This window comes from Annulohypoxylon truncatum (assembly GCF_022578515.1).
Source record: "Annulohypoxylon truncatum strain CBS 140777 unplaced genomic scaffold F4807scaffold_4, whole genome shotgun sequence".
NCBI classification, from domain to species: domain Eukaryota; kingdom Fungi; phylum Ascomycota; class Sordariomycetes; order Xylariales; family Hypoxylaceae; genus Annulohypoxylon; species Annulohypoxylon truncatum.
The window spans coordinates 355,306-372,390 of record NW_025953790.1 but is presented as its reverse complement, the minus strand read 5'-3'; the positions used below and the strand labels follow the sequence as shown (position 1 = coordinate 372,390).

The following is a 17,085-nucleotide window of genomic DNA, read 5'->3' as shown; positions in this document are numbered from 1 at the left end:
TACAAGCACATAAATTATTATTGCAATGGTCCGAGACTTCATCGATTATCCTGACTCCTTCCTATGGATATCGCCGACCGCATCCTCAAATATTTAGAGAGGATACATCCAACATGATACCGACAAGCGTTGATGGGAACACTCCTAGTTTAACCGGAAGTACATGGTTCAATCCCTTGAATTTAGGTTTTCACTTTGTACAAGATTCAAATTGCCTTTGCATAAAAAATTAAAAAAACGCCACCAAGATCGGTACTTATTTCCCTCGCGATAGGAAATTCTTAATAGCGAGACTAGGCTCGATATAATAACCCTCGTAAAATTTGGGTATTTCAATGTTATCACCCACCACGTATCGCGACTACACAGCGCATCATTGAAGCACGATGGTTTCTCACGAGCTGCAAACTCCATCTGAGACACCGGATATAATAATCGACAGCAACTCTCCGTTCTCACCCTACATGCTGCCCCGGGACTCGTACTCAGGCCCGAAACACACGGACGACGTGGACTACAACCAGATATGTGCCACCCGTGCCGCATCCACCCCCCTCACCCCCGAAGAGCTAGGATTAGTCCGGGGCCACCTCGGAGACATGTTCCACGAAGAAGCATCCGGTTCGCTGCGCTGGCACTCGACGTTCCGGACAGGCTGGGCGCGCAATCTCGAAATGGCGCTGGCGCCCCAGCAGCATCAAGACAATGGCACCATGCGCTGGTTCCCCGACATCTGCGACTACGCAAACAAGCAGACAGCCGTGTACTTCGTGGGCGATAGAGCCGGCGACCGCCACGGCTACACGGACCGCCGGCTGGGCTGTTACATATACCGCACATGGCACGCGCTGCACGGCGGACGGCCAAACCTGCAGCGGCAGCACTACTTCGCCAAGGCGCTGCGCGTGCCCGAGAGCGAGGCCGCGAGCTGGAGCGTCCCCGGCCTCGTCGCCGTCCACCGCCGGCTATGCGACGCGACGGCGGCGCGTCTCGGGACCGAGGTCGTGCGGCTGCTATGCAAAGACACCGCCGATGCCGATAGTACTTTCCCACCGCCAGACGGGGCGGCGCGGACGTGGCGCGAGCACGGCTTGTCCTTGCACCATTTGTTCCGCGCCGTGGTCCTCGTGGCTGACGAGCACGTGTTGCCCGTGGAGTGTCCGGTGCAGCCGGTTCCGGAGATCAGGGGCCACAACCAGCATTGGAAAGTCGCGGCGTGGCTGGAGCGGCTGATGCCCGAGTGTAGCGTGCTGATGGTGCGGACGGGGGACGATGAGCATCTTAGCCGGCCTGTTTCGTTCGAGGGGCTGGTTAGGGATGGGAAGACGGTTCCGCTGGGTTTGGAAGAGGGGAAGATGGCTAGAGAGTTCGGCGTCGTGCGGGTAAAGGTTGAAGTGGCGATGCGCTTCCTGTTCGAGCTGCAGGCCGAAGAGGAGGCTGCCTTTCCGAGCCTGCGACGGGGATCGGGTATGCTTACGGAAGAGCGCGAGAGTGCTTGCCATGCTTGGGTGGAAAGCGTGCTCCAACATGCCTCTCTCGAGGAAGTCGGGGTTGACGGGAACCTGTATACATGGGAGGCGGTGCGGCGGATGTGGGCCGAACGAGATGGGGAGATCTTTAATCAAGGTGCTCAGGATGAGACACGACTGGCGCCGCTATACTCATGGTACGGGCTGCGGTGAATTCCACGGGAATAATGGTATCATGTTGGAACTAGGAAGACCGTTTTTGAGGCCGCAATTCAACGACTCATCAGCAGCCACCGACGAAATCAAAATCGCGAAAGAGACACTTTTTCAAATACTCGAGCTTCTTCAGGAGTCAGATAAGCTGTCAAAACAATTCCAAGTATCGGGCAAACAAGACGAAGACCGCCCAACAGACGAGGCAGCACAATCAGAGAGGGTTCTATTCTCTCTAGACAAGAAGATTTAAGACATAATCGTGCGTCACAGACGGAAAAAAAGTCAGTCGAGCAATTGCTCAATAGGTGCTCTTAACAGAACATGCTATAAAACTCATCGAGGATATCACGTCGCTGATAGACTCGCTGATAGACTCGCTGCATCAATTATTCCTAGTGCCCGAGAAAGAACTGGCGTTAGCTGTAGAGGATGACGATTTCTGGCCATGAGGTTTGATCGTCGGAGCCATGCAACTTTAATGTTCAACATATTAGCTTGTACAGCAATAGAAGCTCAACTTCAGTTTTAGCGATAATCGTTGACATGGACGGGCTCATCTCCTTTAATGTCTTATTCATGTTGAGCCACAATGCGCCACGGGACCGCGGCCGTATATGGACACTCCGAAATCCGTAGCTACATATGTGGCTTGAACCCCTCCCCCTTGGCGGCGCGGTCTCACCGAGAAGTATTGCTCCACTTACCTCGGAAGATGACAAGTCTGGTTTCGTAGTGCTTACCAAGCTTCCTTCCTTTACTTCAATACGAAGTAGTTGTTAAAAAGGAAGCCTGCTAGACTACTATGTTGTTCTGAATACTATACTATCTTCATTTTTTTTCTCTTCGAATAGATATAATATAGCCAGATATCTCATCTATCATGGTAAGACTGTGTCATCCGCACGTCGGATGTTCGGATACCATGTAAACAAACTAACTCCTCGAAAAGGCTCCCATAGGGAAACTGGCGCTCGCAGCCCTCTTCGCTGGGCTCTCCGTCTTCGGGTTTCGCGCCTCCATGGGCCAGATGGGCTCAAACGGAATGGGCAAGCTATTGCGGGAAGTCACAGGAGCCGGCGCGGAAATCCTCGGCGCCCCGACGCCTTTTAAACGCGCCTTCACCGGCATAGAAGGGCTGGACAAACACCTGTCGGTGCTTGTAGCCTTCTTCGCGGCGCTAGTCGACGACGGCGGCGCCGGCTGGGAAGTCACGGCTTTCTACGTCTGGGGTATGGCCCAGTTTGCCGCCGGGTGGACCGCGCTCGTGCTCGAGGGCCGGAGGTCCGGAAATCGCGGACGTATCGTGAGTTGGGTTGGGACCGCCGGTCTGATCTTCCAAAACTTGACGTGGACGTTTATTGTGCCGCTCTATCTTACTCTGCACCTGTTCACGTCACCCATTGCGAAATTGGGCGGTAAAGATGCCAAGAGCAAAGGTGATGCTGCGCGACAGAGCCTGTTCGTGTATCTTTGGGACCTCGCACTCCTCCCCCTGGCCGTGACCCTGGGGCTCGTCGTGCCTACTATTGTCATGAGCTTGCCCTCGCTTCTCCACCAGTCCGCCGCCACTCATTATAACTGGATTGCCTTCTGGCAGGCGTTTCCTCTGGTATGTTGATTTTAAAAGCTGTTCTTCCCTTAATCTCTTACCACTTCCTGCGCATTGGTGTGGCTTCCATTTAAGACTTGAAATGCTTGTATATCCCTGCAAGATCAGGGTTAGAATAAATTGAGTGACTTATCCCGCGACGTAACACTTATTCACCCTTTCCATATCTGAAATCCCGTATCCAAATTCCTGTCTTCACTGACCACCTTTCTCTTATAGTGGACGGTACTTATCCTAGATGTTTTGCATAATGCCTGCTACTTCCTGTTCGGAAGCCTCACCCCACAGGACGCTCAGGGCAAACCAACTACGCCTGGGAATGGCTTCATGGCGGCCGTATCGGGCGTGTACCAGTTCGGCTTGACAATCAGCGCCGTGACGCACATTCCCATCTTCGCCGTCTCTCTGCTTCCTGATCCGCTCCGCTCCTCCCTCGCCTCCGCATTTCCCAAGTTCGCGTCCCTCTTTTCGCAAGTCACCTTCGCGCGCACATTCGTGCCCCACCCACTCTCTGCACCCCTAACCGTGGATCCGTCCAATTACGGGCCGGGCGACCTTGCTCCCTTAGTCATCAATTTCCTCCAATACGATTTGTACACTGGCAACACGACTCTCTTTCTGTGGGCCCTGTATCTGCACATTACGACTTCCGGACGCTCCCTGGCAAAGTCTCTAGGTACGGCTATTTTCTGGACGCTCGTCAGCGGCCCTACCGGCGCTGCTCTGGCTCTGCTCTGGGATCGCGATGAGCTTGTAAAGGAGGGAGAGAGTAAAGTTGCGATTGAGGCGAAGACTAAGTAATGGGATGGAAATAATGCGACATCTAGAAGGCTAGGGGAGATAACGGCTATTAAAATAAGAGGGTGGGGATATTTATGTTCGTGAATAGGTTTGTAGAGGAACTTATGGGAAAGGCTTTTACTCTCCAAAAGCTTTCAGTTGTCTTCCCTACCTAGTTGTTCATCTCGGTTCTTAGGTTACTTGATCATAGACAGATATAAAGGGGGGATTGTGTAATGTGGGCATGTTCGGTTACAGGTTACGGCATTGGGATTGAATCTGCTGAGGACTCACATAGGTAGGTCTTTAGAGACCTAATCATGAAATCACAACTCATCTTAAAAGGCATGCATCATTAGGTACCTATCTATCTCTTGGTATTGTTTCTTAAAAATCACCCAATGATTTGGAATCTGGCCAATTGTTGTCTGAGTGACAATGTCATGAAGGTAATCCTCACCCCAGTACACTGAAGCTAACTTATCCTGCTTTCTCATCCCTTAACCTCTGCAACTGGCCCTTGCTCGCAAGATACGCCGCGCCGGAATCGGCCCAGATCTCATACCGCGTCACCTTGCGCCCCTCGTCGAACTTCAGCGCATACGCGAAAACCTCGCCCCAGCTCTCGCCGGTGGCGACCCAGGTGAACGTGGCGGTGCCCCGCACGGCGACACGGTCCTCCGCAGCGTCGACGACATAGTCGGCGAAGCGCATGTCCTCGTAGTTGAGGAAGGAGGCGACGGTCTCGAAGTACAAGCGCACGCCGGCGCGCCCGCGGAACTCGCGGCCGAGGAAGGGCGCCAGCTCCTTCAGGCCGTGCTCGTAGGCGAGGATGTCTGGAGAGGAGGAGGAGGAGGAGGAGGAGGAGGAGGAGGAGGAGGAGGAGGAGGAGGAGGAGGAGGAGGAGGAGGAGGAGGAGGAGGAGGAGGAGGAGGAGAAGTGGCTGAGGATCTCGTCGAGCGGCTTCTTCTGCGCGAAGCTCGAGCAGAACGCTGTTGCGGCTTCGAGGAGCTCGGCGCGCTTGTGGTGGGGCATTTTTTTGGTGGGGTTAAAAGAAAGGGGAGGGGGGTGGGGGATGGTTTGAATGGAGAGGTGGTGCAATGTTCTTCTGATGGTATCTTAACTATGTGCCTGCTTCCGGAGATATCCGGGTATAGAAGCCAGCATTGGAAGGGGAGATGGATAGATAACCTAGCAATATCAGATGTCTCCTTCTAAGCTGATACAATTCAATCATTCTTTAGTGACTTGGTATGCCGCTAAGTTTCGAATTACATTTGAGAGCAATGAATGTATTGGGAAAGCATACTAACGTTACGAATATATTACGTCATAATACTGTATATTGATGAAGGGACGTTACAGCCCACCCACGCATAACGGCTGGGTTACTTTCACGTAGTTCACATTTGGTAGCCAATTGTGTAACACATATCAGTACATATTCGGATTGTTTCAATCGCATCTCGTCACTGATCACATGATACCCCTTATCCAACGCAACGCCTCCCATACGTACGCCCTTAGTATCTAATCCTCAATTTATCAAGAGTTCGAGTTTCAAATTATTAGTACTAGTTATTGAGATGAGAAGATTACATACCTAGGTATATATGTATTTAGTAAACATGCAAAACACAAGCCGTTGATTCGAAGTATTTTTTACGGAGTTCACGGGAAAGGGGATCCATAAAAGGGGTAAAGGTGGTTACACTCGAATCGAATGTTAGCTTTCAATATGCTTGTTTCTACTTCGATCTACCATGAAACCCCATGGAATTATTGCAATATTCAATTCATGGGAAAATTGGCCTAGGCGGTGGTATTTATGCTAGGCCAGTTACGACGGTACTTTAGCCGTGAGTTAAGCCTAGAATAGAAGGTCACTCGTATTTATTCATCGCAATGCAACCCTAGTGAGACCCTATCGCCCCATTTTACCGACGATGTTACTATAGACCAAGAAAATAGTTCTTCCGTATAGTCTACCACAGCCTAGAATTCTCGGTGGTCAAAGAAAAGATTAATATATGATTGACCCGAAGGGAGTGTTGAGTAGATTTAAATTCTAACCACAGCAAATCCTCTAACTATAGGACTCATAACTCATTATTGTCAAGAGGTTGTACGGGTATATCGAAATTGAAAGATGAAGTGCTTCGCATTAGCAGGAGCCCTCCTATCAGGGCTCTTTCTACAACATACCTCTGCCGCCCCCCTCGCGGATACATCTAGCATAAGGGCCATGTACTTATTCAAAGATGTAATGAAATCGAACACTACAGCGCTGAAGACATCTGGCTTCAACTCACTCATCATCTTCGGCGTTGGCATCCTAGATGATGGCGGCATCATGTATTACTCGAACACACCGGGAAGCTCTGATGTCCTTATCGCTTCTAATGGCAGCTATGTCGGCGGCGATGCTCTCTCTGAGAAGGTCCGGTCGTTTAAGACAGGTGATACGGGGGTCAATCGGGTTGAGATCTCAATGAATTCTCAGCACGTCGCGGATCTCGTCCAAACCCCGGGGACCGGGGCCTCCACACCGCTATACCGTAATTTCGCGGCGCTAAAAGAGGCATGGGATCTCGACGCCGTGAACAACGATGACGAGTCCATATACGACGTCTCCAGCACGGTTGCATTTGCGCAGATGCTTGGCAACGTGGGATATAAATACACCATCGCGCCATACACCAACATAGCCTTTTGGACCTCTCTTAAGACGCAGGCTAACAAGGACCTTGAAGAACCGAATCTGCTCTTGGATAGAGTGTATTTGCAGTGCTATGACGGCGGAGCGGGCAACAACCCCGCAAGCTGGCAGACTACTCTCGGTCTCAAGGTTGTACCTCTCGTGTGGGTTACGAATGATTCGAAACCATCGCAGGGAGTTACCTCTGCGCAGGCACAGTCTAAGTTCCAGGGGTGGACTGCGCAAACTACCCTAGCCGGAGGTGGGTATTGGAACGACTATGATATCGAGAAAATGGGATCATCGTACACGGACTATGGGAATGTATTAGAAAGCGTCTTCCCATGAAGCTAGCCCTGTTTATAATAAGCCCTTAGATATTCAAAGGACATTGTGTAAATATGCTATCTTGATGGCTTCCCGCAATCGATTCGGAAATTGGGAATCTGCCTCCCAAACCGCCTCAAAGATATAGCTCTTCTTGTCCTCAAGGAGCGACTCGCCCCGCTCGCCACCTGACATGAGATGTTCCGAGACTAACACTCTTGCACCTGGTTTGAAGGCCGGTAGAAGACTCCGAAAGATCGAGACGGCCTCGGCGCGAGGCCAATCGTGTAGGATGTGTCGTAAGAAGTACGCACCTGCGTCGCGTAGTGGTTGAGGGTTAAAGAAACCGTGTTCCTGGAAGTTAATACCTATTCGAAAGCTTACCGGTCCCGGCTGCAGAAGCCGAAAAGTCCACGGTGTGATCTTGTACGGTGATGGTGAAGTCCGGACAAGCTAATGCAAGAACACGGGAGAAGTATGCAGCTACCCGTAGGTAATCAGATCTCGATTTGCGGAGTACCTAGCGGCTAGGGGATACGGGGATGAAAGCTTCGGACTCACAGCCGCCACCGACGTCTATAATTACCAACGGCTTTCTATCCGAGCTTCTCAACCCAAGGTTACGCCTCAACGTCCAGGGATCGATCCCTTAATCCACCGCCGCCACTTGCAAACTCCGCGATGGCTTGATGGAATCTGGACTGGCGCCAAGGGTCTTTGTTCATCCTCTCCCAAAAATTGCTGTTCATTCCAGATGCATAAATTACAGCGGACTCATTCATCTGCTCGCCTTGAGGCCATTTTCTAGTTGTGATTGGAAGGGAAGCTTGGACCGCCGCGAGATCAAGCGTGAGCCAGCGGAGAAAGTTGCAGAACGAGGGATCCCGTGCAAGGGCAGCCGAAGCTGCTGTGTGACCAATAACGCCCGGTGAAGGTTCGCAAAAGATAAAATTGGCAGTAGCATAGCGGATAAAGCGCGTCAATTCATCTTCAGATACACCGCTTTCCGAGGCCAAGTCAAGTATGCTTACGGTCCCTTCCACCGGGACGAGGGCGGGGACATTGAATTCTAGGAGAGCTCCCAACGGAACCACATCATAATACTAGTTCCAGCGTCCACGCATTGATGCGCAGGCCTTGGAAGAAGATTTCCGAGCTTGACTTACGATTACCGCCATATAAGCCAGCAGCTTCTGAGGGCCCATGAAGAGAGCTTCAACCTCACGAACAGCTTCTAGGAGCTCCCTGCTGGCGTTAAGGTTTACCGACTCAAAACTTGGCCTTGTTTCTGTATAATTCACAGTAGCAATTTATCGGTTGCTTTATCTAGATATAAGCTAGAAACTTACTAGAATGCTCTTCTATTTCTTTTTGATGTTACTATCGTTCATTGGTTAATGGATGAATAGTGCTTACGTATGATACAGCTTCTAGGAGCTGATCATCTGGGCTGACCGATAAACAACAATACTAAGTTGTCTGCTAGACAAGTTAGCAAATAATGTTTGGTACCTCCCTCATCCTGTCGTCTAGGAAGAATGGAGGCTGACCTTTTTATAACATACAGTCGCATCTATCAGAGGCCTCTACGGCTGCCATACGTGAGATGGGAGAACCTTTCATTGAGTGTTGTTAATATTTCGCGATGAAAACATCATCGTTCGCGCATAGACTTATATTAGCTTCATAAAGAAGACAAGACGATCGATGGGTAGTGCAACGATGCGGTATGGGAAAGCCTGCCAAAAGTACGGCCGATCCGAATTAGAGCTCACCCATATATCGCGGGAGCCTAATCGGCTAGCATCATACACGATTATACGAAAGTAAGCTGTGGTAGTGGTTGGCTAAATCGACGATAGTAATTCCAATCTTAGCTACCTTGCGGCGATCGGGATCCCACAGATTCTTCCAAGTTTTATAACTAACTTAACAACCTACCTAAGTATGCAACTTCCGTGTCATAAGAAGGATCAGGTTATTCACCTTGGGCTTATTATAAAAGTGTAATGGATAAATACTACGGGAACGTTTTGTTGATGTCCTCCCTACGAAGCAATGCTCAAAGTTTCATGTTTGCATATTCAGTTTTGATTACCCAGTATGTGGTTATCGCAAATATTAACAATGAGAAATTATCTAGTCGCATATTATAATAAACGGATTCATATATCGAATGTTATTAGACGGAAACCGCAATAAAGCGAGTACTTGTGTTACGACCGGCCGTCCGTCCGCAGCTGCCAGCCAGCTGCGCTGTTAGCTTTCTAGCGCCACGCCGCGTAATCAATCCCTGTTAGGGCGTTGGCGTGGACCGGGGTAAGAAGAGTGGGTTGCGGCTTAGTGGTTTGATCCGACCAGTTGATCTTCTTCTTTTCGCAACTTCATTCCCTTCAAATCCAGGCAGCAGCATTTCCATTTCGGACTTATACGTGGGTTGCGAGGATTGCGAGTGCCAATAAAATCTTTAAACCGCTACCTAGAAATCCAATTTGTTCGTCCAACCGGAGCCTCCCTCGTCGCATCATACGCCATCCATGGACCCGGCTACCTGCATCGAAGCACCCAGGCACCGAGATTTTTCTCACATTTAGGTTATACCGAAGCTAAGGCAGCTGAATTATTCTTCGCGTATCGCAAAGCCGGGCCATCTTGTGGTTGTGCGATGCGAGGAACCTTGTGCTGCATGCCTAAATTGCTTCTCTCGGCGTTTGCGCGCATACTAAGGCTCGTCCCTCTCAGTTTCATTAACGCTCCTACAAGTGGCGTTGATCTTATTTCTTCTCACTTCGATTTAACCATTTCGTCAAATATATGACTTCTAAACTTACTCGCGACTTATGCCAGTTTTTTTCCTATGAGTGACTACAACTTCTAGTATCATGCGAGAGGGTCCATCAATTATTCTGAATTTTGTATATAAAAAAATCAGGATATCTAATTCCCTTTTTAATGTCGACAACTAAGAAAATCTGATCGATTATAAGCCCTTGACTGTATATACACAAGCCGCTATTCATAATCGTCAAAATGGATTCCTTTCTTCCGCTGGGCGGTTTCCAACTGCCTTTCCAGCGGCGGCTCAGCAGGCTTTACAATGACACCAAAAAGTCTTCGGATTTTGTGAAGGAGTCGGCCCCGAGTCTTGACGACCCTGACATCAAGGCTTTGCATCGCAAATTGCGCATCCAAAAGGACCGCCTGGTCAGCTGGGGTTTGGAATGGTCCGATCCGAATCAAGCCGCCGAAATTGACGAGTCCTTATCTCAAGCAGGCTTAAGCGACCTTGTGGGTAGTATCATGGCAACTATCAAAGATATTCTTGCTGAGGCCGAGCCTCTGTGGCTTGCTTCAAGACAAAATATTGGGAGTGAGAAGGCGTCGGAGAAGGCATCTGGTGACAGGAAGGTTCCTCTGATCGTTTGGGATAAAGGACGATTCGAAGATCTTGTTAAAGATCTAACAGCCTCTATCGATACCCTTTGTGACCTCTCCAGGACGCGATCATCCGCAGCACTTTCTTCTAGAGCTGCAGGAGCAAGGTCGTTCAAGTCCACCACTTCAACCGAAGATCTACGGCTATATAGTTCCACCAGGATCAGGACTCCACAGCAGATCGATATTCAAACTCTAACAAGCTTAAAGTCGATGCAAGTCACGCCGATATCAGACACGGAGACTGCACGGAATCGGAATCAAGAGATCTTTTTCATGAGCAAGCAAGCCTATGGCGACTTAGCCCATCGGCAGGGACCGCAGCCTTCATCCCCTCTACTTGTGGAATATGCGCCGTTTGACCCGATATATTCCGCAACCGGTATCATGCCTGACATGTCTCGATTCGAAAAACTAAGCGCCGGCCTTCAGACAGAATCGCAAAGGACTCCTGGATCGTGGATTGGTCTACCTCTCCTTCTGGGCTACTACGAAGATATGGCTGAATCAAGGTTGGCCCTCATCTATCAATTTCCTCCTGGTTTCAACCCCGTGACGTTTGAAAACTTCACCCAAAACCCTCTCGATAACCTGTGCACATTACGGGAGCTTCTCAACCGGCCAGATTTTGAACCAGTTTTGGAGGCTAAATTTCGCCTTGCCCATAACCTTGCTAACACGGTATTCGACTTGCACGCTCGGGGGATCACCCATGGAAACCTCAGTGCCTCCGCAATATCATTTTGCAATACTGTTGGGAACGATCCAGGTCTACCTGTAGGTGAGGTGGACGTTAGAAGGCCTCTTGTGTCATCCTTCGATGTCTTTCCCGAGGAATCAACACACAACGAGTCGCAGCCGACTTTTCCATTACATCGCCATCCACTTGACCCTCGAACAACTAGACAATCACCTCTTACGTCGAATAGTGATACTAGGACTCTCGATTTATATTCATTGGCTATGATACTCGTCTCCATCGGCCTCTGGACCCAACTCGAGAACCTTGTTCCGAGTCGGACTTCCCCTAGCATTTCGGAATCCGTTCTTCAACAGCTGGCCATACGTTGTGGTACACCATACATGAGAGCTGTTCAGGCGTGTTGGAATGCGGTTGACCAGGAACTTGCACATCCTGGCTCTACCGAGGAGATCATTAGCCAAATCCAAATTAGGGTCAGCCGCTACCTAGAAGCTTGCTGTATCTTGGACAGTGTAAGCGGATTGGATGAGCAGTTGGGCGATGATCAGGACAGATATTCTTCTGGAGTGGGGAGAGCTGCTACTGCGACCGAACCTCTCGCAGGACCCTCCGCAAGCACCCGAAAAGCTCGTGAAACTAGTCTGCGAACATTAACAAGCAGGGAAACCCTTGGGTCAGCTGGGGCTGATAGCAAGCAAACCACCAAATGTAGGATAGACCTTGTTTTGATGAGTATACTATTCAATACTGACATATTGATAGCTGAAAAACCTGCGGAGAATGCCCCAGAGCCCTCTAAGAACCAGCGACCTAAGCTCCGACTTTACCCTCAAGTGCCACTCTCAACCGAGGTGATCGAGCAATGGCACAGTACCCTTATGCCCCAGATCAACTTAGCCTTGCGACATTTTTACCGCAAGAACCCCGAGTCTGTTGAAATCTCACTCGAGTCTATCGGCGAATCACCCAATAAGACTAAACCAACTGTATTGGTTGTCTGTACCTCGGTGAGCAAAGTTCGAGCCATATTAAATAAGAAACTTGGTGTATTTTTCGATGGAACGGGATTCGGCTTGAAGGTCTGTCGTGGATCCATGGTGCGCTCTCGTAAAGGACCTGTAAGGAGCATGACCAAGCGTCAGTATTCTGCGGGTGAAAGTGATGACGATGAGACTGAAGCCGCAAACCCCGGCTTTCAAGAGAGGCCGCAAAATGGTGCTAGTATTGGTGCATGGATAGGAGACAAACATCTACCGCCTGTTAGCTTTGGGGGCCTTATTATTATTGACGACAGGCCATACGGGATGACAGTCCATCATATGTTAGACGACCCGGACGCTCAGTTGTATCCTTCCAGCCTACCCGAGGGACCTAAGAGAGCAAATGCCCCTCCACGTCGTAGCATGACGCATCCACACGAAGGAGAATCCTCAACCGACGATAGCAGCGACGATTTTGCAGAAGAATTCTCCGATTCTGAGTCAGAATTTTCGGTCACGGATATCACTAGTGACGACGAAGACGATAGTGACGACGAAGAATACGCTGATCCCGGAGATATTCCAGGCGTAGAACCTGGTTGCGGAGACGGTATGTAAGGCTGTCCCCTGAATATGCACTTAGTCTCAGTCAGAAACAATACGAATAAGTTTCTCAGTATATCATATATCCCAAAAATCTTCAACGGATTATACATAATCTTTTACCCAATTCTGGTTTGCAGATCCCTCGCTAAACTGTACATATGTAGGATATATAGTTACCCAGCCTGCTTTTGATGACGTCCCTGACGGGTTTTATCCTTCAGAAGATACTATGGATGAGGTAAGTTCGTTTTCAGTGCTGTATAGCTACTTGGTAGCCTACATCATACCATTTCCTTTGGCCAAGATCTTCAGCAGGGAGCTAATGCGTTGTCCAGGATCATATCGATACATATAGGCTTGGTGAAGTCTATGCTTCGTCTGGCATACGTCGCCGCAACGAGCATGGATTAGTTCACGAGATTGACTGGGCCCTATTCGATTTCCAAGATGAGAGACTACCATCAGACAATCTTATCCCTCGTGCTGCATCTACTAGTACTCGGTCGACAACTTCTGTCGGAATCATAAACCCCACAGAAGTAGTCCCCGCGAAGTCTCTGCCAGGCTTAGAGGTCCAATGTATCGCACGTACAAGTGGATTACAAGTAAGTACCTAGCTAACCCTATAGTCTTCATCATGCCTCGGACGTGACAGCTGACAAATACTCGTTACTAGATGGGCCAAATCCTTCCCGCCCTGACCTCCGTCAAGATATACGGCCGATCGTCTCCCAGCCACACCTACCAGATCAGCGGCAGGTGTTCGACCTCGCGCGGATATCGCCTCCCGGCAACGGAAGACCCACCTAAGGTATACCCTCGTTCCACCCTTCCCCTAGGCGTCCCCGGCGACTCGGGCGCGTGGGTCGTCGATCGGCCGAACGGTCGCCTCTGCGGACACGTCCTGGCCTGGAGCGAGAGGAAGCAGGTCGCGTACATATGTCCGATGGAGGTCCTGCTCCTCGACATCGCGGAGACGTTGGAGGCGAGAGACGTGCGGCTTCCGGGCGGGAAGACGGTCGTCAGCATGGTGGAGCGCGAGGCCGACAACGTGGCGGAGATCTCGGACGAGGAGGAATGGAGCGTAGCCGGTGAGGAAGACGAGGTTCCGCAGTTGCAAGAAGTACATGGGGCGAGTAGTGCCACCGAGACGAAAAGCATTGGGAGTACGGGGGCGCCAAACATCGGGAAGAGGCTTTCGGCTGTTAAGCGGGAGCAGCGGTACGGTCACCGCGACGAGGGTACGGCGTTGGCTGCCGACGTGGATAAGATGCACATATAAGCCTACTTTGGTAAATAGGTACCTATGGGTGATACGATGGATGTGATGGGATATATAGAAGTCTAGATGGAATGAGATGGGATGAGATGGAACGATGCGATACGATAAATGATTAGATACCCAATTTCAGTCACGCCAATCCCAAAGACGATCTCGTACCTCATACCTCATACCTCATACGAGAAAGCTCACTACCGTACTCTTCTCCCGTTTCGACCCAAGTGCTGCCCGAATGATAGACATCTCAGACGACGACTTGTGTATTGCTCGGGGTTTGCTCCGTCGGGACATCTGCTTACATGATGGTCGCTAATCAGCGTCGGACCGAAATCTAAGACTCTAACGGTTCTTCGTGGGACCTCCTATATCGGCTCCTATGGGTATTGTGATTCCGTGAACCGGTGCCTAGCTTCGAAGTGAGACCTGTGTAATCTTGCTACGAGGGTTTCTTGATTGTCTTACGGCAGTGCCTACCTAGGCAGACACCTTGATGGTAGTATTTGAGTGGCCGTCTACATTCAAGGCGAATATCGGAGTCCTACGAGTATCACAAATATGGAACATGTCGGGTTTGGGGGGGAAAGGGGAAATTTCTGTATTGTGGGCATAGAAGTATTGCGATAAAGCAACTCGCAATGCATATCTGGGGGTATCTAAGTACCTATTCAATAGGATTTCGGGAATGAAAAACTGGCAACTAATGACCTTATCCAGTGCTGTTCGAGGTACTCGGCACTGAAATCTTCAGTCTTGGGTCATATCGAAAGAACTTGTCGTGTGTTGCGCAGATCAGTCCATCGTGTAGAAGAAAACATGCCATTCTCGTCGAACGTCGATTGAATCACTCTTGCAATTCGAGATCTTAGATCACGAGCATTGCACCCAGAGCCATCATAGTGCCGACCGTGAGAAGACCACCAAGGGCCTGGAGGGACTGGCTTCTAGTCGAAACACCGGCGTTGTGCTCATGCTGAGAATCCGAAGTAGGGGTTGCGGAAGGGGTGCCGGGGTCGTTGGGGTCAGAGCTCAGGGTGGCATCATCGGTGTAGGTCGCAGAGACGCCAGTTGCGTTCTGGCAGTCTTCCGGCATGTTGCCGGTTCCCGCGACGAAGTTAACACCAGCACACTAGATAAGGTAGAGTACAGTGTCAGTCACAGCAACAGGTAGAAGTACTTTTTGCACGTGTCACATGCGCTACTAGGTAGTCATGACATACCTGATAGAGGAAACCGTCCTTAGCATGTGAAACCATGCCAATGTATCCCTTCTTACCGATGAAGTCGTGAGGGACGGTCACATGAGGCTGACAGTAGCCACCAGAGCCACTCTGGTCGAAGATAGGGTAGACCATGACCCAGCCGTTCGCAGCAGAGGGATCAACGGTGGCACGGTACAGCCAGGTGCTCTGAGAGTGGGTGAGCTTGGTGCCAATGGCATCACCATCGACGTGGAAGTCAGTGATGGTCACGTTGTTGATATCGGGATGGTAGCCACCGCATGGCTCCTTAGGCTCGTCGTCGTCGATAAAAGGGCCAACAGCAGGGGGATGCTGGACAGTGAAGTGGGCATGAATGCCGCTGGCCAAGAGCAGCATCGCCGACGCGCAAGGTGCGATGGAAGGCATCATGATTGATTGATTGTTCCGTGTATTGTCTAGGTGACGGTTAGTGACAAATGAAAGTATGTTTTTCTCCCTCCTTTCTTCTTCTTCCGTAGAGTGAAAGTTATACCGCGTCGAATATTGTTGAGTGAAGGTTAAAGGGACGAAAACATGGATAGATGGAGAGGATAGGCAAGGGTAGAGACGGCCAATTACCTTGTGGATGGAACTTGTAGTAAGTAAGACAGACTGCTGAATGACTGATAGTAGGGTTGCGTCAGTTACAAGACAAAAAATTGAGGATTAAAGAATGACGCCTTGTGATACTGTGTAGGTAATGATGATTATGGATAGGTATGTTGGAATCTGAGGAATTTGAATTTGACGAGATGGGATCACGAGAGAGAAAAAGGACTGAAATGCTGCTTATTTATCTGGATATCATGTATGTGACGTGACGTACCTGGTTGCCTTCAATATTCCTACGTATCTGGGAATTTTGCAGTCGCGAGTTTGGTTATTGTGGAAAGATTAGAAAAATAACACAAGGAAAGTGAAGTTGGTGTACGACGTATTTGTAGGTATTTTACACATCAAGTTGTGAGCCGTTCGCACTCGGTACCTACCCTCGCAACCTACCCTCGTAACCTACGGCCGTTGCTCCAAAACGTGGTCTTTCCTGCCACCTGAAAGATACGTAAACAAGATAATCAGGTACATTGTACATGTGTTTTGCTGACATGCGGTGTCTTCCCCTAGGTATACATTACATGTTTGTAATCTCAATGTTCACAAGCTGGGATCTAATAGCGAGATCTTGCCCTACTACCTGGGGTAATGAACACTGATACAGGTTACAGAACCCCTTCATTTAATAGTACTAGGTATGATATACAAATTAGAAAGCTCCTTTCTTAGATCATAAATTTTCCACACTCGTCAACAGTTCCTTCATATGGAATGTACACATGGAAGAGACGCAGTTCTAGAATCATTTTGATTGGTTCCTGTGCATCGTCACTGTCGTCAAAATGTGTGGGGTCCCCTGTACGGGTACATCTTGCATCAACTGATCTTGCAGCTAAGATGGACCAATCTGGTTCTTAGGGACGTTCTTGCATGGGCCAACCCCACAGATGACATGGATAGAGCCCCCGGAACCCCTGCCTGTTCCCGCAGTCTCGGGTCATTTAGTGCTGCCCCACCTGTTTCTGCTGCCCCTCAATGGCTAACGGCTGCCAATTGAGGCTATTTGAGCAACTTGTGGGGGTACTTTGGTATGGAAATTGCTTCAGAGGTGTGAAGATACACGTAAGAAGAGAGCATATAAAGTGCGCATAAAGCTTCACACCTGCCTGAGATTATAGACATCTTTAACA

At 49.7% G+C, this 17,085-nt stretch overlaps 7 protein-coding genes across 7 annotated transcripts; 4 read left to right on the top strand and 3 right to left on the bottom strand.

Moving 5' to 3' along the window:
- Positions 1 to 15: 15 nt before the first annotated feature.
- Positions 16 to 2,235, top strand: F4807DRAFT_260711 (uncharacterized protein). Its single transcript, XM_047994477.1, has one exon. The coding sequence runs from the start codon at positions 387 to 389 to the stop codon at positions 1,680 to 1,682; it is 1,296 nt and encodes a 431-aa protein (XP_047857846.1). The 5' UTR covers positions 16 to 386; the 3' UTR covers positions 1,683 to 2,235.
- F4807DRAFT_260704 (uncharacterized protein) lies at positions 2,234 to 4,301 on the top strand. Its single transcript, XM_047994476.1, has 3 exons — positions 2,234 to 2,568; positions 2,635 to 3,294; positions 3,514 to 4,301. The coding sequence occupies exons 1-3, from the start codon at positions 2,566 to 2,568 to the stop codon at positions 4,093 to 4,095; spliced, it is 1,245 nt and encodes a 414-aa protein (XP_047857845.1). The 5' UTR covers positions 2,234 to 2,565; the 3' UTR covers positions 4,096 to 4,301.
- Positions 4,302 to 4,324: 23 nt separating this feature from the next.
- On the bottom strand, positions 4,325 to 5,256 carry F4807DRAFT_260745 (uncharacterized protein). The gene is made up of 2 exons (XM_047994478.1): positions 5,012 to 5,256; positions 4,325 to 4,960 (listed from the first exon to the last, which is right to left on the bottom strand). Exons 1-2 carry the CDS (start codon positions 5,107 to 5,109, stop codon positions 4,555 to 4,557), a joined length of 504 nt encoding a protein of 167 aa, XP_047857844.1. The 5' UTR covers positions 5,110 to 5,256; the 3' UTR covers positions 4,325 to 4,554.
- A 791-nt stretch (positions 5,257 to 6,047) lies between these two features.
- F4807DRAFT_260578 (uncharacterized protein) lies at positions 6,048 to 7,250 on the top strand. Its single transcript, XM_047994474.1, has one exon. It carries the CDS (start codon positions 6,224 to 6,226, stop codon positions 7,118 to 7,120), a length of 897 nt encoding a protein of 298 aa, XP_047857843.1. The 5' UTR covers positions 6,048 to 6,223; the 3' UTR covers positions 7,121 to 7,250.
- On the bottom strand, positions 7,154 to 8,304 carry F4807DRAFT_456664 (uncharacterized protein; the record flags this gene model as incomplete). The annotated part of the gene is made up of 4 exons (XM_048000914.1): positions 7,154 to 7,413; positions 7,484 to 7,582; positions 7,758 to 8,202; positions 8,266 to 8,304. The coding sequence occupies 4 exons, from the start codon at positions 8,302 to 8,304 to the stop codon at positions 7,154 to 7,156; spliced, it is 843 nt and encodes a 280-aa protein (XP_047857842.1).
- A 1,825-nt stretch (positions 8,305 to 10,129) lies between these two features.
- F4807DRAFT_470711 (uncharacterized protein) lies at positions 10,130 to 14,740 on the top strand (the record flags this gene model as incomplete). The annotated part of the gene is made up of 5 exons (XM_048002846.1): positions 10,130 to 11,945; positions 12,000 to 12,827; positions 12,988 to 13,061; positions 13,159 to 13,428; positions 13,500 to 14,740. The coding sequence occupies 5 exons, from the start codon at positions 10,130 to 10,132 to the stop codon at positions 14,103 to 14,105; spliced, it is 3,594 nt and encodes a 1,197-aa protein (XP_047857841.1). The 3' UTR covers positions 14,106 to 14,740.
- On the bottom strand, positions 14,537 to 16,188 carry F4807DRAFT_260634 (uncharacterized protein). Its single transcript, XM_047994475.1, has 4 exons — positions 16,170 to 16,188; positions 15,923 to 15,966; positions 15,323 to 15,759; positions 14,537 to 15,231 (listed from the first exon to the last, which is right to left on the bottom strand). Exons 3-4 carry the CDS (start codon positions 15,731 to 15,733, stop codon positions 14,968 to 14,970), a joined length of 675 nt encoding a protein of 224 aa, XP_047857840.1. The 5' UTR covers positions 15,734 to 15,759; positions 15,923 to 15,966; positions 16,170 to 16,188; the 3' UTR covers positions 14,537 to 14,967.
- Between the last annotated feature and the right edge of the window lie 897 nt (positions 16,189 to 17,085).